We start from the raw sequence: 20655 nt of genomic DNA on the forward strand, positions 1-20655 counted from the left end.
TGTCACTCAGTTATGAAAAGTTATAAAATGGTCATTCAACTATTCAATTTTTTTTTCTTTTTTGGTCACTGACTGTTAAATGGTTGATGGAAAGATGATTTGATAGCTTTTAAAATTGACATAATAGCAACTTTAACCCTCAGTACATTGTGTAAATTTAGTTTTGGTTCTAAAAAAATAACCCTCAAAGCTTACACATTGTGTAATTTAATCCTTTTTTTTAATTTTGCTTTTCTTTGTGACCCTTTCACATAAATAAAAGAAAATACCCAAAAGTCGGAAATATACCAAAAATGAAAATACCCAAAAATCTAAGATATTCATTTTTATCTTTTCTCATTCTTTTAAAATTAACCCTCAATTTCATAAATAAAAGTAAAACCGAAAAAAAAGAGACCAAGTTACATCATGTGTAAATGTTTAAGGTTAATTTTTTAGAATCAAGACTAAGTTGATAAGATGTATAAACGTTAAAGTTAAAGTTGCTATTATGCCAATTTTAAAAGCTACCAAGTTATCTTTTTTATTAGTAATTTAATAGTTGATGATAAAAAAAAGAAGAAGAAAAATTCGAATAATTGAATTGCTAAAAAAGAAAAATTAAAAATAACTAAAGTTACCATTTTATAAGTTTATATAGTTAGACCACCGAAACAAAAATTTATTGGTAATTGGGTGAGTATTGTTTGCCCAAATTTTTCTTAAATTTTATCCCTTTATTTCTAAAATCCAATATTAATATAATTGTATTTATATTGCTGTTTATATAAGTTATATGTTTATGCCAACAAAATCTTTAATTTAGCATTGATATTATTGATAGTACAAGAAAATATAAATTTAAGTGTGTCATCCTCTTATTTAAATGTTGGAAGGAATTATGAGTAGTTTTAAGCATTGTATTAATATATATGTTTATGCCCTGGAATAGTTTCCTAAAGAAACAGGGGAAGCTTTATCTGCTATAAAGAACTGCATTTGAGGATTAACATAAAGCTAAGCTACATTGTCATAGCTGCCATTAATTTCAGTGTAAAAGAAAGTTCAACAGCAATGACCAAAGTGATAATGAATTCATATATCTATAGTTTTCATCTAAAATTCAAGTGATAACATAATCAAATTGTACCCCTCTCTCCTATCTCCCCTACAAGCTACTTTGCCCTCATCACCCTATTGGGCTGCTTACACAAAAGAAAAAATTATTTACATCCATTTTTCCTCCATACTTTATGATTTGTTTCACGACCAAAAATCCCACCACTGATACCCATTACTAGACTGATCAAAAAGACCATCAGTCTCAAAACTATGCCAATCTTCACCACCTGGTCCTAGTTCCACCATGGTTATAAAACTAGTAGGCTCTTGTTCTAGTTCAAAATAGCTTGTCATTATAGTACTATCATCATCTGATAATACCCCAAGTCCATGCTCTGATCTTTCCATTGAAAAACTGTGCTGCTCCTCTGAATCGGACTTGATAGCTTCTCCCTCCATTGTTATAACTTGTTGGTCTCCACAACATTGACCATTATTTTCCTCTTTTGGCTTCTTTACCAAATCCTTCAGCTTCTGCAACTGTTAATAAAGGGTATTCATGTTAGTGCATATAAAAAGGTTTAATATTTGATGTACTGATTGTGTATAAAAAGTAGTACCTGAAAGGCTAAAGCTTGTTTTTCTTTCTTTAAGCTCTCGTACTTGGAAGCTAAATTATCATAATTGGATTGTAACATGGTGTAGTCACGTTCGAGTTGCTTCGATTTCCGTCTTGCTCGTTTGTTCTGGAACCATATAGCTACTTGCCTTGGTTGTAACCCCAAGTCTTTAGCTACCTGCAACTTCTTCCTTGGCTCGAGCCTCGACTCTGATTCGAACATCGATTCTAAAGACCGGATTTGTTCGTCGCTGAACCTTCTCTTGTTCTTGTTGTTCTTCTTCTTCTTGGTCGTAGTAATTTCAGGCATGCCGGAAAATGGATCTTCCATGATCCTTTGTGTATATTCTCCTACAAGGATTTGATCTTCTTTATGTGGTTGAATATGATATCATCGCATTTTTAGAACCCCATAAACCAAAGCATTTCTATATCTTGGTCTTGGGGTTTGAGATTGGATTTCTTGTCCTTGCTAGCTACCCTTGTTTATATATGTGTATGTATGTATGTATGTATGTATATGCATATATGGGATTTTAAGTGATGAGGTATAGTGCTTTTCCTTTTTTGCCTTTTCTTACAAATTATTACCAATATTCCTTTTGTTTTTTTCTTTGCTTAATCTATGGGTAAGTGAAAGTCTTGAGGTGTGTGAACATTTAAGTTGGAAAATAAGGCTCAAAAAATACTTTATAATTTCTTTGTTTATTCTCTTAAATAATTTTACATTTTTTTATAAACCAATAATGTTTTTTCCACTCCACAAATGAGTTAAAAGAAACTACCATAAGTCTCATTTTTTAATTTTTAATTACTATTTAAGGACAAATGATGGTTTTTAATTATTATTTATGTACGACATTAGCACAGATAATGTTTGTCTAAACCCTTTTTTGTATGAAATATGAGGTTTGAATTTTATTTAAATTCGTTCATATTTACAAAAATCTAATCTAAACTTATTTTAAGGTTGTCTATATTATTATTTTTATCATTTTTAATTTAATATTTAATAATTTATTACTCATGTCCTATTTGGAGTTAATTTTTTTAATTTTAATTTTTATTAATTAATTAAATTATATAATAAGTATATTAAAATTAATAAGTTCGAAGTTTTTAAAATATATATTTTAAAATTTATCAATAATAAATTTAAAATAATAACAAGTCAAAGTAAAAAAAATTGACCACTAAATATTAAAATGGGACAAGTTTATTGAGACTAAGGGAATATGTTTTTACTTTTAGTAAAATGTTGAGTTGAACATAAATAATTTAATATATATTTTTAATGTTTACAATATTGTATTATATATTATTATATATTTAATTTTTATGTGATATAAATGATAATATATAGAAAATAAATTAAATAATTAGAAATTAGGCTAAATCGAATTAAGTTACTGTTTTGAATGTTGTAGGTTAAATTTGACCCATATTTTAAATATATTTAATTTTTTTGTTCAATTCCACTTTTATAAATTTAATATTTTTATTCAAATCTTATTAAATTTTAAACAGAATTTTAAACTTATACGAATAACAAATTTATAATAAAAAAATAAATTCATAAAAATGTATTGTATAATAGAATTTGATAAAAAATAAAGTTAAATAAATATTTAACTTTATCATTTTTTATATAAATTTTTGATAAATATATTTATTATTTTTATATTAAAGTTTACATAATTTATACTAAATTAATCACTATTTTCTTAAACAAATAAAATATAATTAATGAAAATTCGATTCGTAATATTCTTTAGCAATAAAACCAGTTGCCTTGGGACAAATATCTTCCACACATGGGTCATAGACCAATAGTGACTTAACACGCGGAAGTCCATCAGTCAAAAAACTTGGGTATCACCTTACGTGGTGTTTAAGGTTGAGGTGACGTGTCTAAAATCTTGTGGTTCAAAAAGATTGGCTTATAATAAATCGGACACGTGTCCAACTTTTGGTCCAATATCGTATCTTATTGAAAGTCTGCTTGTGGGGACAATGTACAGGTGTCTGTCTCACTTGGCTTTTTCCTATGTCACTGTCTGCAGGCCACGTGGTGTGCAAAAACAATTTTTTTTTTCAAATTTTAACATTATTTGGGTCTTAATCTTATGATTTGTAATGTCAAGATTCAATAAGAAATGGATGTACCAACAACAAGGTGGAAGAATATAGGGTTTTTATTTATTTATTTATTTAAAAAATCAATGTTGAATTTGAATAAATTTTTAGTTGACATCATTAATTGAGAATCTATGACACATTGATATTGAAAGTTATCCATAAACGTAAGATAGAGATCATATATGTTCTATGTTTATGTAATTTTAGTGTATGATTTGAGTTCTTGAAAAGGAAAAAAAAATGCCTTTAAAGGTGTTAAAAGAAAACCTCATAGAAAGATTAGGTTAAGGGTAGAACTGTATATGGGTTAAGTTATCTCGTCTGATCTAAAGATTTATCGAAAAGTAAGAGGGTTTATGTAAAAATATTGACTCAAAAAAACGGATTTTGACAAAAAATAAGGCTCATTTAGAAAATAGGCCAGGCTAAAGATAAGGTTTCTTTGACCTGGGCCTTGCCCGAATATGCAAAAAAAAAACCTATTCTTTTTTTTTACTATTTTCTTGTTATTTTCTCACTATTTTACTACCATTTCACTATTATGTTACTACTATTTTTGTTGTTGTTGTTTGAATATTGTATAACTCTTGTTTTATTGTTAATTTTGATACTATTTTAGAGACATTTACTTGTTAAGTTGCACTTATCTTAGTTTTATTTAAGTATATATATATCTAATTTATTTTTAATATGTTGGTAAACATTTATTTTAATATTTTTAGTATTTTAAAAAAATTATATAAAAATTTAATATGGACCAAGCTTGGACAAAATTTTAGGCCTATTTTTTGGGCCAACCCCGACCTAGCAAATGGGCATAAAATTTTGGTTGGGCTTGGCTCGAACTTAGCCAGGCCCAAGGACACCTCTAGTTAAGGGTGGTTACGGGGAATTTAGAAATTTTTTTAGAGGCTAGAATTTAATTATAATTTTTTTATAGATTAAAATATAAGTTTATCATATATTAATTTATAATTTCATCATTTTTGAAAGGACTAAACATAATTTTTTTCTTTTTTAGGGGATTAAAGTGTAATTTTATTATATATTAATTTATAATTTTTTATTATAAGAGAATTGAATTGAAAAATTTTTATTTGGGGCAAAGTATAATTTTATTATATATTAATTTATAAGTTTTTTTATTTATAAAAAATGACTGGATTAAAAAAAAAATTGGGAGGGCCTCGGCCCTTGTCTACCCCCTCGTATTCGCTTCTGAGGGTGAAAAAAAAAATTAGAATGTGTCGGATTTTGATCGGTCTCGATTAGGGATTGTTTTTGTAAAGAAAGGGTTTGAGGGTCAGTTATTATTATTATCTAGTAGAAGTTGAGTGCAGGAAAAAATCTGCTTTCCCTATTCTTGATATGTTATTAAAATGACTCTAATTTTCTAACTATCTTTATATATATTTTTTTCAATATGATTTTTATTTTATTTTATAAGAATTTATAACATATATTTTAGTTTATATTTTTTATATACTTGGTTTACTTTTTAAAAATTAATACACTATAAAATATTATTTATAATTTTAAGTAAATCAAGTATCGTTGAAAAAAATTATTTTCAGAGATTGGACTCAAGAGCAAAAACACTAAATAGATTCAGAGTTTATATAAATAAAAATCAAATCAAGATCGGTACAAGTAGAAAACCATCACTCTCTATTATCATCCCTAGATTAGGTAAAAATGTAATATTGAATAGTTTTAAAACGAATTATTTATGTTAGAATGTACACAACCTACTAATGTATGTTATGTATCACCTTTTGTTTGAAACTTGGTGATATAATTAGTCAAATGTTTGGGCAACTTCGTTCTAATGACATAATTATATTTTCCCATCTATAGTTTTTTATATGTTAACACAAGTTGACCTTTGAAATTGAAAGATATGTCTTAAGTATGCTTCTAAAATTTAGTGTCTTTGCTAGGGTTTGTAGGTTGTGTTGTGGTCTTGGATTGTTTGTGGGGTTGGTGTGATCAACAAGCCCTCTAAATCCATTGGATTTAGGTATATGATTAAGGGGAAGTTACAACTTTGTTTTTATATTTATTTTGCTTGAAACTTAGTCTAAAACTCTCTTTAGATTATTTTTCTAAAAGAGATAGAATAGAATAGAATTATAAGTAATTAAAATGTAAAATTTTATTGGTTTACTTTGATAAATTTAAGTGGGTTAAGATTATAGTGTGGGTGCCACTAAAAGATTAGAATTAAAACTAAAGTAGAAGAAAGTTGAAGGTTTTAATATACAAATTATCGTATTTAGAAGTTAAAAGTATGTCTTATTCATATAAAATACATGATCTTAATTGATATCTTAATCTTATGGGATTTTGAGCTTGTGGGTATTCTAGCTAGCAAGATGATTTTTCTTGATAAAAAAATGGCTTATAAAATTACAAGCGAGTAAAATAAATTCGTCTAAGTATAGGTATAACAGTTTTAAAACTCTCTCTCAAGTTGTTGAATCAATGGACAATTGCATGGCTGGGATTGGGTGTTTGAGGCCCTGCATTCCTCGTTCATTGTTATATGCTTTGCGTAGGTCATCACGCTTAACATTCTTTATTGAAAGCATAAACCCTTTGATCACCTTATATTAATAAAGTATTGTACGACTAGATAATATAAATTAAGATGCTAAAAAGAGAATGGGTGATATAGTGATGAAACAGTACTTATTGATAGTGACCTCAAGTTTTATTTGTATTAGGCGAGACCATCATTGCATGAACAGTATAGCATTTTGTTCCGTTTGGGCAAGAATAAGGCAATGAACCAATGTGTGGCCTTAGAGTGGCCAACTTAAGCTTTATATCAACATAGAAGAGGATGTTAAACGTGTTCATATCTTCTAGAGATTTAGCCGACTAAGTTTTCAAGTTTGACATGTTTTAGTTGCGACAGTATGTAACGATGAAAAAAAAAATGCTTTGTACCTAAGTAATAAATTACTTTTAACTCAAGCTACATAAATATTATTGTTAATATAAAAAGACATGAATTCAAATGTGTTGATATACATTATCTTTTTATTTATGAATTGGGAGAGGTTATGGGTAATTCTAGATATTATGTCAAAAAGATCAAATACAATTAAAACCCATAATGAAATTGTTCACAAAATTCTTTTAAGAAAATTGCTAAAAAAATATTTTATTTGTTGTTGTCTATGTTAAATGTGATTTTGTAAAAAAAAAAAAGGTAAAAGAGTAACATAAGATCAAAGATTGTTTACTTAGTTTAGATTAATAATCTTATTGTTTACTTAGTTTAGATTAATAATCTTACCTTTGGGAGAAAATGAATTCACTAAACAATCTTATTTTTATAGAGTCTTGTTCAAAGAATGGATCAACTAAACAATTTTCCAATGTAACCACATATTGAAGTCTTATTTAAGTCCTATCCAATAGTGTTAAACAAATACATCACTAAAAACTTGGTGATAGAGAATTTCAACATTTAAACAATAGGTATTATTCCTGTATTAGTTTGTGTTTTCTTTTTGGTACTTTTTGTAACAATCCAATTCTCGAAGAATGATTGAAGTGTTACACAGATAGAAAACAGACGTATGCATAATTCGGTTGCAGTTCAACTATGATACATATTTATTTAACCAGGCGGAGCCTCAGAAAACTTATTCAAAACACAAATTTATTTAACAATATACACCATATAATAAAAGTAAGTAGAGTTAAAATCTTTTAATTGGAACTCTTCTTTAAATTACAATACTAGCAGTAACGATTACTTATAAACAGTTTGGCATATACGAGTACGAATCATTTCACAAATCAGAACTTAACAAACTTTAACAAATCTCTCAAAGGGTAACACTCTTAATAAGCAGTAACTGAATAATAAAACTATTTATTATAGATTCATTTTTAGATTAGAGTTACACGCCATCCCTAAAACATTTGTACATTACAAAAAAAAATAGACGAAGCTTACAGTAGAGAATGCTTCTTCTGGCTTAGTCCCTTCAACAAGCTTATAACGAAGACTAATTGGAAGGAAAGAAAGAAAACACGTAAGTTCAAAAGAACTTAGTGAGTTCCAGGATGGAAAACTCAGTACTTAAATAAGATCAAATACATTGCAAGTTCATAACACAGACTAATACATTAGACTTCATACGCCGAGACATACGGGCGTACACTCTTATCTCGATTACAAACACTTAACCTTGGCATATAACCTTCTAAGCGTACTCACATATTTGGCTCATACCATCTTTCATAACAGTGGGTGTACACTTATATCCTTTCCTCTACATAGCACTGTAACTTCAATAGATCTGATGCTTATTCATTAACACAGTCTTTTCTCATAAGTACTTTTTGTATCACAACCTCTCTTCATGCGAACTCAAACTTGCTTTCAAGACTTACTAGGGCGGATTCGGTAGACCAAATATCATCTTTTGATGAATTGACTACGATCTTGATGCATCAACATGAATTATAACATACTTTCTTAATCATTAATCTTTCCTTTCATCTGAATCGATATATGTATTACACAAACATACACAATATTATATTAGTTTATTCCCTTCAATACATAACATATCATATTTCACATTCAAAGACATTTTAACTTACTCTTTCAAAACTTTCCTTGGGTTGAACCTTGGATTTTACATATCAGAACAAATTTTTTATATCATATCATTTCGAAAACCTTCGTGTTCCTGTGAGTAAAGGGCTCTTTGTCATAGTTAACAATTAGCATATCCTACCGTAGTCAACACCCATAACGTTAGGTTGGTTAGCAACTAGCATGCCTTACCAAACTTAACACTCACACCAACTAGCTAGTAACTAACATACCTTACGAGTAGCCACCAAACTGGTTATCAACCAACATGTCCTACCAATAGCCTATCATATAACCTCATCTGGTTTGCATCTAGCATGCTTTAACAATGGTCACACAAATCAGCCATTTTGGTTTGCAATTAACATGCCCTGTATCACCCCTAACCCTAATCCGTCGTTGGAATAGGGTTACAGAGCATTACCAAAATTTATAGATTAAATAACAGATATTTGACATCATACAGTATTCATATCAGAAATCAAACATAAAGTCCCTTATATGAATCCTCGAGGTCCAAAACATGCATTTGAAACAAGTCAGGACTAAATCGGGTACTCAGAGAATTTTTCAAGAAATCTCAAAAATTTTCCTAGGTGTAGAGGTCACACACTCCTATGGTCAGGCCGTGTGAAGGGACACGCCCATGTCTTAGGTTGTGTAACTCTCTGACTTGGGTTACACGGCCAAGCCACACGCCCATATGCTAGGTCATGTATAGGTGCAAGGGTCACATGGCCAAGTCACACGCCCGTGTGCTAGGCCGTGTAATCAATTTTGGGCATTCTGTTTTGACATTTTAAAGATGCAGGGACACATGGCCAGGCCACACGCCTATGTGCTAGGCCGTGTGTCACACACGGCTAAGACACACGCCCGTGTGGACAAAAATAGGCTATTTTCCAAGCCACATTTCTCACCTATCTTGTCTTTCACCTACACCAATACTTAAAGATATTCACAAACCATATCAAAGCATTCAAAAAAAGTCCAAATCATGTCTTAAACATGACATAATATCACATAAAACCAATGTACCTTTAGGTACCTCAGATGACAATTTATTATCATGTTAATCTATCATTGATACTTATCTAGTTACCAAATGCATATATGCATGATCACGTTCATTCTTCAAACATGATAGGTCCACTTATAAACATATCAAAATGTGTTAAACACAAGCTATTCCAATGGCTAGTTTCATTCAAAACATTTGCATGCCATTATTGGCTAAATAACCTATACATGCCATTATAACCATAATTAATTTTCCATATATATATACCGAAATAGGCTGATGGATAGTGTGAGTGATCTCCTCAAGCTTCCAATCTAACAAGCCTCTAAATTACTATAGAATAGAGGAAAATAAAATAGAGAAAGCAAGAAATGCTTAGTAAGTTCATGTAACATGGTAATTAACTTACCACTTATTTAAATTCAATATAAACATACAAGGCACATTCAATCAACTTGATCACGAGCCCTAACACATATTCTCATCACCCTTGTTAGTCATATATTTCATATAAATATCAAGAAACATGTATGGGCTTAACAATAATTAGATTTCCATGTACATATACTTTCCACATCATGTATTCATATAACATGTACAAATCATACCCTTGTATTTCAAGTACATTTTCATAATAATTCATCTCGAGTTTAGATTATTTCATGTAGGAACTTTGCCCATTAAATCATTTGAAATGTTAGTGTCACATGGGTAATACACTCAAGGTGTACAAATCTATAATCATGGATGAACATATTCATCAAACAAATTCCATGTTCATTTATTATCATCTCGTATTTCCATATAACATGTATCATCATTTTCATGTATTTCAGGCAGATACATGTATTAAATCATTTCATGTTCATATTATCTCATGTCAGGATTTTGCCCGTTGAATTATTGAAAATATCGAGGGATACACAGGTAGTACACTCGAAGTGTACAAATCAAAAATCTGTCAATTCATATTTAAGAGTGCTCTTTAAAGCACATAATTGGGAAATCCTCTCTCAAGCCATATAATAGAAAGTTCAAGCGAGCCATATCAGGAAGCTCACAAAGAGCTGCGTTTGTGTCTGCAATATATGCAGGATCACAACCGATCATATAACAGGACGCTCATAAAGAGTTGCAGTAGTCCGCAACACATGCAAGATCACTACCGATTAGGGTGCTTGCAAGAATCATGTAATAGGAATCTCAAGAGGGCTTATAATGGGACACTCATAAGAGGTATGGTGTGTTCACAACATATGCAAAACTACAACCAATTTGGGAACCCTGTATCTATCGAATTTCATCTATTTAAACGGGACTTAACATTTATCGGACATTGTCGGATATGTGACTGATTTTCATACATGTCAATTACACAATTCATATACACAACATTCAATTCAAACATATAAATATACAATTTAGTTACACGAACTTACCTTGACAAATGTTCGTGTACGTAAAATCTATTAATCCGATACTTTATCTTTTCCTCGTTCTAACTTCGAATTTGGTCTATCCAAATCTATATAAGTGAATTTAACATTAATTCATGTTCATTTCAATTCAAGTCACATCTTAGGCAAAATTACCATTTTCCCCTAAACTTTTAATTAATGACGATTTCGCCCCTAGGCTCGAAAAATGAAATTCATGCAATTTAATCCTTATTCCAAGCCTAGCCAATTTTTACATATAAAATTCACAGCCCATGTTTTCATAAAATTCATAATTTTTCCATGAATTTTACATCTTTTCAATTTAGTCCCTAAATCATAATTTCAAAAATTCCCTTTACAAAAGTTGTTTATCTATCAACAACCTTTCATTTTCTATCATAAAACTTCATAATTCATCTATGTTCATCCATGGAAAAACCCTTGTACCTTGATAAATTTTCAAATTAATCCCCAAAATAGCTAGATTAAGCTATTACGATATCAGAAATATAAAAATCATTAAAAACGAGCAAGAATACTTACCTAATCAAGCAGAATAAGTTGGCTTGAGCTTAGGTTTCCATGGCTAGGGTTTCCATGCTTTTAATTTGGGAAAGATGATATAAATGATGATATTTTTATTTTTTTTATCATTTATCATCTTTTATTATTTTCACTTTCCAATTTCATCCTTTATTTTATTTTATTTTCTATGGATGAATCATCATCCTTAACCACTAAGCATTTTTAATGGTCTATTTGTCATATAAGGACCTCAAATTTTAAATTCCATAGCTATTTAATCCATTTTAGCTATTAGAACTAAACTTTTTGCACTTTGTGCAATTTGGTCCCTTATCAAATTAATCATGTAACCGGTAAAATTTCTTTACAAAATTTTTATACGACATTATTATCGTACTGTAGATCATAAAATAATATTAAAATAAATTTTCCTTCCGGAATTGAATTTGTGGTCCCGAAACCACTGTTCTGATTTTACCCAAAAAGGGTTGTTACATGCCCTATAAGTGATTCATCTTATCTGGATACCGAGTTCATATTCCCAAGGAAGTCATTCTATTTCATGCCATGATCATGCATACATAAGAACACACAAACAATTATACATAACAAATTTCCAAAGCTTGAAGTTCATGTTTTCACTTGTACTCTATCTACGACATCCATACTTTAATGTTATACACAAAAATAACACAACACATAGAAGAATCACAAGGGCTGGATACTCACTCATGACATCAAATCGATCAATTTTTGCTTTTTCTCCAACAACGAACTTTTAACAAGATTCAAAGTACAACAAAGGAAAGGAAAAGTGAAGGAAAAACCCCCGCTACAAAGGTTTTCACCGATATTAATATCTCACAACTTCCTCAGTCATACTTAACACATGGCTAACTTGCAAAGCTAACTCAATTCTATCTTGACCAACATAATCATTAAAGGTTATAATACATAAAAAATAATCATAACATTTTAGTATATTTCTAACTAGACCTCAGTTAAAACAAAATTAAACCTAAACAGAATTCACACGTGCACAAATGAATAACATTCAGATCCAAAATCCTATAATCCTTGACGATGTACATAAACAAAATGTCTTAACGTACAGAATTTAAAATTTTTATTATTAGATTACTAAGTTTTATGTTAAACTATAAATATGCATTATGCAATCAACTATACAAAATGATATAGAAATTACAAAGAAACGAGTATGCTAGTATGAATGATAAATGGTTGAATTTGAGCTTGTTTGGTTGATTAAATTTGTGCATATTGAGATATCTAAGGAATGACTTAAGGCATCGTTTGGAACACATCCAGAGCCAAAAAGTTGACTTGTATTTATTCACCCTTAGTACCTATTTTGAGCCTGCAAATACTTCTTGATGAATATTATTGCAAAACTTGAACCTAAAATATTAATTTGTATTTACCGTCTTTCTTTGGTCCTGCATTGCACGACTATAGGTGTCTAGCAATACGTATTGAGGGGTAAGTAGATTCATCATGAAAAATTTTTAAAAATAGAGTGAAATAAGAAATATTAGTGTGATATGGGAACTATAGGTTAGCCTAAAGTGCAGAACAAAATAAAATTTCAAAAATAAAATCAATACGGATAGAAAAGTACTTAAAAAGCAAAAACATTTGTGAGTGAGCTGTACTGAAAAAGAATGTGAGAAAGGCATGAGAATAATGAAGGTGAGTTGTAGTTACTATGTTATGCTATGATTTCCTATGTGGAGAAATAATGAATGTGAGAAAATGAGAAATAAGGCGGTGAGTGGGTAAGGGTTACTAAGGAGGAAGAATAGTGATCAATATGATGTGCCAAACTATTTTCGTGTTTGTAACGATTTTGATACTTACTGTTTTTAAATTCCATACTATCCTAAGCCTCAGAACATTGCAAGCCGAAATGTCCTATGTGTTGGAACACCGGTGCCTCCAAAGCGCAGCGAAAAATTAAAAAAAAATTCCGGCGATCCAAACCAAGGATCCATATGTAAGGAACGAATCGGGGTGATAAAAAGGTTTCAAAATTACCGAAACTTCAATCTGAGTAGACAGCAACGCCTAGGCAACAGGAATGCTGAAGCACTATCGAACCAAGCCGCAACCTTTTCCGATGTCGGCCTCTACGTGGTCCACCCGATTGACAATGAACGGTAGAAATCCCAGAAAACTATTTTCAGAGAGTATTTTGCTAAACGGCTGCTAGACCATTTTGTATATTTTCGGGCTAGTTTTTATATATCCTTTTTAGGGTTTTTACCCTTGCTATATATAACTCCCTCTTAATTGGTATATATTTATAACGAATTTTAATTCATTAAAATTAATCCGAACATAATAATTATCATTCAAATAAATATAATAATGTTTAACCGAAAAAATTATAATTACATTAATTATAATAAAGATTTCGGTAAACTATATTTATTTAAACTTATATACAAACTAAATTCATATATCAATAAAATTATGTTCTGATTATGTGTACAACATCCTTGTACATATAGTATGTTCAACAATTTGATTGCCCAATTAAATTAATTCTATAATTAATTTAATTCATGTGACAACCAAGCAATATACCAACTATGTTTTACCTCGTTCATTTCAACCATAGGGTGTGACCCTATAGGTTCTTGTAACGTTAGTAGTAATATTAGAACAATTCTAATGTTACAAACAATGAGTGGCATCTAGCAATGCATCAATGCTACCTAAGTTACAAAAAGTCATGATTCGACATAACCTTTTGTGATTAACCTTTCATGCATTAATCCTTAAGTCCTATATCTTTAGAATGGACACAAGTCATGGAATAGTCACACTTGCATAGTCCATCCCATGTTTCTTGATACCTTGAGTAGACTATGATACACAAATAAGTATGACATCTCATATCAACTTATTTGAGCATGGCCATGCATTTCTAGCCTCACTCAATCAAGTGGCCTGAGATATTACTCCCATTTTGTAGGAGGGACTTATCCTATATTGATCAACTATATCCCTCAACATAGATTGTGGTATATCCAACATTAGTCTTTATAGAACAACCAGTTACGGTGTTTGTTTGACTGTATCAAAATATACAACTCACGATGTTAGGATAAAGATGATCTCAAGTATGAGGATCATATACATATTAATCACTATGAGTAATGTTGTGACAATTATGTAATAATCCAAGAAACATACTCATAGCGGGTCAGTCCAATATGTTGTTCTCTAACACACATATTCATGCATTGATTCTGACACTCCATATCAATGATAACTCTTTATCATCAATCAACTACATGTTAGTCTTAATGCATTATTATTGTCCTAGCCAACAATAATACTTGACTAAGGATCTTTTAAGAATAATCATATTATTCTCAGGACATTATTATAAAAAAGTTTATTTATGCATATAGAAAAGAAACTGAAATAATAATGGCAACGCCTTATATTAATAAAAATGATAAACCAAGTATGTTATTACAACCATCTCGTGATTGATCTTTGGGCATACCTTACACTATGTGACCTAGGTATTTTTATGCATAAATGGACATTATACTAAACAATCGCATAAGCTACTATTTGTATTCTATTAGGATAATCAAACTATTTGTATGATTTGTTGATGGATTCCTACATGTGAGACCCTTAATGCTTGTATATTTTGTAATGCACTGACCTTAGATGTCTAAGGTCAAAAGTGGTAAATCAATTATTGATTATGTCAAAATTATTCGTAAAGATGAAATGCATAGTCATGTGCTCCAAAGTCAATTCTTGTATCCTATTTGTTCAAGGGTCATCTTTTCTATTTCTTATTTTTGTTTGTATTGCTTGAGGAAAAATAATGACTTAAGTGTGGGGGAGTTTGATCTGTCAAATTTTGGTGTAGCAGATTAAACTAATGTTCGCACTTTAGAGCTTGAAAACAAGCATTATAATTGGGTTTTAGTAAGTTTAATTAAATTCAATAAAATGTGCAAATTGAGTATTTTATTGACCTTAGGGACCGAATGAGGCCTAAGAGTGAGCTAATGAAGTTTGCAAGTGTGCAGAAGACTATTAGAAAGCATGTTAAATCGATACTGGTCACTATGTTGCAACACAGAGGGCTCGGTGTCATAACATAGGGAGCAGAAGGGAGAAATTCTGAGACTGCCTTCGATGTTGCGACATACCTTTGAAGACATCCCTAGAAGAGTATACTGACTTCTATGTCGCGACATAGGTCCTGATGCGTCATGAGATAGACTCTAGATGGGAATTAATATGAGTCATGGGGCATTTTGGTTTGCGCAATCGAACTTAAAGCTCGAGAATGTCAGACTTAGGGTTAAGGACGACGACCACATTAAATCTATAAATAGGCTAATTTGTCACATATTAGAGATCAAGTACTTAACTTAAAATCTCTCTTTTAATTCCAATTTAGCTTTTCTCTTTCCTTAGGTTTTAGATTTATTTTCAATTTGTTCTTTGTTCTATTTCAGGAGAACTGATGTGAAGATACAATCAACTCTTGTGGATTCGCTTTTATTTATGATACACATCGGACTTTTTTCTTAAAATCTATACTTTCGATTCATTTACCATGTTTACACTTTATATTGATTCTATACTGTTTATGAAAACCATGAGGAACTAATCATTTTATGTGGGATTAACGAGTGAAGGTATGATCCATTGACTATTTTGCAAGGTTATTCAACGGATCAACTAATTAGGAAAGGAAGAACCTAAACCCTAGGCTTGACAATCCTAGGAACTCATCAAGGTAGGTATTAACCCAAAATTGGTATGCCCTATCCGTGAACACCTTCACTCTAAGTCGGTCTGGACTGCGAGGTTCAAAGATAAGTAGTCATTGTTGACTCGTTATTCTAGTAGACGTATCAGAAGATCTTGCTAGGATATCGGCTAGTTGATTGATGAGGAACTTGAAGCGACAATTAATAAGGACTGCCGAAGCGAGCTAATCACCCATAACCATATTTGATCAATTTTACTTCTCAATTTCTCAATATTTATTTACTTATCATATTATTTGTCTTATTATAAAAACCCCAAAAATTCCTTTTAGTTATATGTTCGTAATATAACTTATTTTGAGTACTAATTAAATCTTGTGGTGTTTAGGTTATAATTGACCTAATGCTAGCCTCTTTTGGGCTCTATCCTTGGAGTACTCATCTACTTCTTTGTAACTATTGTAATAGGCCTAAATTGCCTGGGCCCAAAACCAATAAAACCAAATAAAAATACCAAAATTAAACAGTCCATGTCCAATTACATTAAAACCCAAAATAAAAAAAACCCTAAGCCCAATTTACAAGCCCACAACATTAAGTTTTTTCCAGAAAGAAAACCCAACCCTAGCCATTGTGCCGCGCCTCCCATATGCGCCGTTGCCTCCACGTGCCAAGTCCGCGCATTCGCCGCTCGAGGTGACGTCTCATGCACCAAAATGGTAGGTTTCCTCTCCGTTGACCTCCCCCAATTCCTGCAAGCGCAACAAAAAAGAGGACAAAATAGAGCAGAGACAGTAGAAAGAACAAAAAGCAAACAGTAGCAAAACTCTTGTAATCGGCTATAAAGCCACGAAAAAAATAGATTGTATTATGGATATCAGAGTAATCAAAAAGAGAAAACCTAAAAGGTGATTTGCTTTATATTTTTCTACATCTATTTTTTTAAAAAAATAATAAAAACAAAAACATAATATAGAATAAGAGTTAGTTTTTACCTTTTTGCTGCACCTCCACTGCGCGTGGTCGCCGCTGATTCGAAATATCACCGAATCCTTTGGGATTCAATAGAGCTACGCCGAAAAAGGAGAAAAAAGGTTTCGTTTCTTTATTCCTCCACCGGGCTTGGCCGAGCTTTCAGTGGTTTTGGTCCCAAATTAATGTTCAAAGGGCGACGGGCTTCAAAAAGCGGGCTTTTGGTATTTTCTGGCCACCGAGGACAGCGGAGTCCGTTGCCGGCGACCGGTGGCCACTGTGGAATCCACCCCCTTGGCCGGAATCTGGAGAATGAGAGAGAGTTGAGAGATTTCTTTTGCTTTTTTTTTAGAAGGATGTTAAAATGAAAAAAAAATCTGAAAAAATTTAATTTAAATAGTGGTACAAAACAGTGCCAGTTTGGCTTAGTGCCCACTGACACTAAACGATATTGTTTTGGTGTGAAACGGACCGACCTGACCCGCTCCAGTTAAGGTCAGCGTGTTTTTGACCAGATGGTCTATTTGCTTTATGGGTCATTCCATATTTTTTAATTTTTTTAATCCCTTTTTTTTCTTATTTTAAATTTATACCCTAGAATTTTATTTTAGTTTTCATCCGGTCCTCTTGGAACGGTGCGTTTCGGAGGGCGGGGAATATTTCCCCATTTGGTCCCTCCATGTTATTCGCGGTTTTCAACGTGTTCCCCTGATTTATTTTATTCTGATCTGTGCCCGTAAATTCCATTTAAGTTTCAATCTAGTCCCTTTTATGTTTATTCATCTATTTTATTATAATTTAGACTCTAAATTTTATTTCAATTTCAATTTTATCCTTTATTCGCTTAATTTCAAGTTTTTATTTTTTTTATATGCATATTGTTCTGTTTTATTTTATTTATTTATTTTTGCATTCATTCATTTATCTAGTTTTTTACTATTCTTGTATTTAGAATTTATATGATTATTTATTCCTTTATTTACACATTTTATTATTATTACTATTAGTGCTATTATTATTATATTTATTGTTATATTTTTATCTCGTCTTTGCTATTTTATTTTTCACGTAAAAAAATCTAAACTTAACATTATGTATATCTATTTTTTTACTTATTTATTATTTTATACGCTTTGTATACATATTAAAGTTTGTAAGGTTAATATTTTCTTTATAAATGTTTGTCGATTTGTATATTTTCTTACTACTAATATTTACTTATTTATCCTCTTGTTTATCATGTGTTTCCTCTTCTTATATATATGGTTTCATTGTTGCATTCATTTTTAAACATATTTATGTTATGTTTGTTTGTTTTTATATCATGCATTTTCGTTTTATTACTTTACTTATTTATTGAGACTTGTTTACTAATATTGTATTCATCTTTGTAATTATATCATTGTCGTTATAATATTTTATCACATATTGTATATCATTTTAAATATACATTAATTTTCAACCAAATTCATAAAAAAAAGAAAAATTTTCAAAAAATAGGCAATATTCCATATTTGGAAGATTCGAAAAAATCGTACCCTAACTTACGAGGTTTCAGTTTTCTCGTTGAACTCGAATAACTGAATATTCTTTTAAAATTAAAACACATAAGATGTCAGGTAAAAATAAAGGCTAGCTTATTCTCAAAGGATCAAGATGTTGTGTCCTAACTCACAGGATGTGACACTTTGTTATTTTGAGACGAGAGGGTATTTAACGTTTGTTTCATTCAAGCTAATTTTAATTAAAATTAATACAAAGAGGGATCATATATTAAACTCTTTTCAAGTTTTCAACTTTCGGCACTAAGACATTAATTAATCAACCAGGTACCAATTTTGGGCGTTATGAGGGTGCTAATCCTTCCTCGTGCGTAACCGACTCTCGAACCTGTTTCTCGAATTTTGTAGACCAAAAACCTTCGTTTAATAAATCAAACCATTTATTAAAAGAATCAATTTATGAGGTGACCCAGTACACCTCATAAAAAAAAAGGACTGGTGGCGACTCCCATTTTCTTTTTTAAATAAAAAGTTGATTTTTAAAAAAATGATTTTGACAGCTTGGTGACCCCACTAAGGACTAAAATAAGGGAGTCAAGCCACGAGTTGATTATTTGTTGTCTTTTTGTCAAAAATTGATGATTTGGTTTAAATTTACGATCCTTTCATTGCATTTCTTTTTTATGGCTAAATCATTTTATTATATTTGCTTTATTGGTCCGAGTCTTAGGATGTTTTTAGATATTGCATTGCATAACCGGTCGGTTATACCCTTTTAAGTGGGAGTGAGAAACTATTCCTTCGTGAGGTCTTCACCTCTGTATAGGATAGTGGATCGCTTTTGGGATACATCTGTACCTATGTCTTCGTGAGATTTTCATCTCAGTATAACATAGGGAAATGTATTCCTTTGAACTGAACTCAGTCTGTATGAGCCTCTAATGGGTGAGGACCAAGGAATCTGCCGGTTCGGTACCCTTACTTTAGAGTCGAACCTCATATAGTGAGCCATAAGAGCCTACCCTAGGTAGAACTGCACCAAACCCCTAGTGGTCACCCGAATAGGTGCTTTATTTATTATTTCTTACTTATTTTAGCTTTGTATGAAGTATACTGACCTGTTTCATTTTGTTTTGACTGTGATTGCATTGCATATTCTTCATAAAAAATGGTGTTGATTCATATTCAGTTACTAGATAGAGAGCTTGCCATGGAGAATGGATTTCTTGATAAAGTGGGAAAAAATACGGCTGTCCGAATATGGTCCAAGAAGACGCAGCTAGAGAAAGGTGATAGTCTGACGGAAGGGTACGTATCAAAATTGTGGGGATAAAACGGTAAGTATCAGAATTGTGGGACTTCACTCGTATCAGCGTGACCCAGAACAATCTCTAAGAATTGAGCAAGATATAGGTGGTGGGGTAAAAGAGTCAATAATAACAGCCCTGGGCTAAGTCAAGAAGGCACTCGGCCATTGGAAGAACACCTGCAAGTGATTCCATCTGAGCTAGAGACCATCAAGCAAGATTTTGAAAAAGAAAAGAAGATAGAACAAGTGGAGGAGGAAAAGATGCAACTAGGATTAGATGTTGATGTCTAAAAGATTAGAAGTTGAGAAATTGATAAAAGGAAAGAATAAGGCTAAGGAAGACTTGAATAGTCTAAAGATGGATTATAAGAAGTTGTACTTGTCGATAAGGACTGTCGGGCTAGGAAAAACATCATAACAATAGTGGCAAGAGATTAAAGAAGAAAAGAGTAGAGCCGACCAATGAGAAAATAAATTTCAAGATGCTCGAGTTTGAAAAAAGGCTCTAGAAAAAGACCTTTGGAAAGCCAAAGTGAAAAGGTTAGATTAAAAGCTAGGGTAGCAAAACTAGAAAAGTCACTTCATCAGTATCGTAGTCGTAACTCCACAATTGAGCTAAAAGCGAGCCTAAACAAGATTGAAGAGATGAAAAGAAAAATAGAAAAGCTCGAGACCGCTCCATAAAATTGCGA

At 31.2% G+C, this 20655-nt stretch overlaps 1 protein-coding gene across 1 annotated transcript; it reads right to left on the reverse strand.

Annotated features, from left to right (window-relative positions):
• Window positions 1-1054: 1054 nt before the first annotated feature.
• Window positions 1055-2170, reverse strand: LOC107948149 (homeobox-leucine zipper protein ATHB-7). Its single transcript, XM_016882618.2, has 2 exons — window positions 1662-2170; window positions 1055-1581 (listed from the first exon to the last, which is right to left on the reverse strand). Exons 1-2 carry the CDS (start codon window positions 1989-1991, stop codon window positions 1243-1245), a joined length of 669 nt encoding a protein of 222 aa, XP_016738107.1. The 5' UTR covers window positions 1992-2170; the 3' UTR covers window positions 1055-1242.
• Between the last annotated feature and the right edge of the window lie 18485 nt (window positions 2171-20655).

The sequence above is a fragment of the Gossypium hirsutum genome, chromosome A12 (assembly GCF_007990345.1).
Source record: "Gossypium hirsutum isolate 1008001.06 chromosome A12, Gossypium_hirsutum_v2.1, whole genome shotgun sequence".
NCBI lineage: Eukaryota > Viridiplantae > Streptophyta > Magnoliopsida > Malvales > Malvaceae > Gossypium > Gossypium hirsutum.

Excerpts from the sequence above, each read along its gene's own strand:
- LOC107948149 (XM_016882618.2), bottom strand. The coding sequence starts at position 1,991 with ATGGAAGATCCATTTTCCGGCATGCCTGAAATTACTACGACCAAGAAG. Across the intron at positions 1,582-1,661 it reads AACAAGCTTTAGCCTTTCAG|TTGCAGAAGCTGAAGGATTT; the intron begins GTACTACTTTTT and ends CTTTATTAACAG.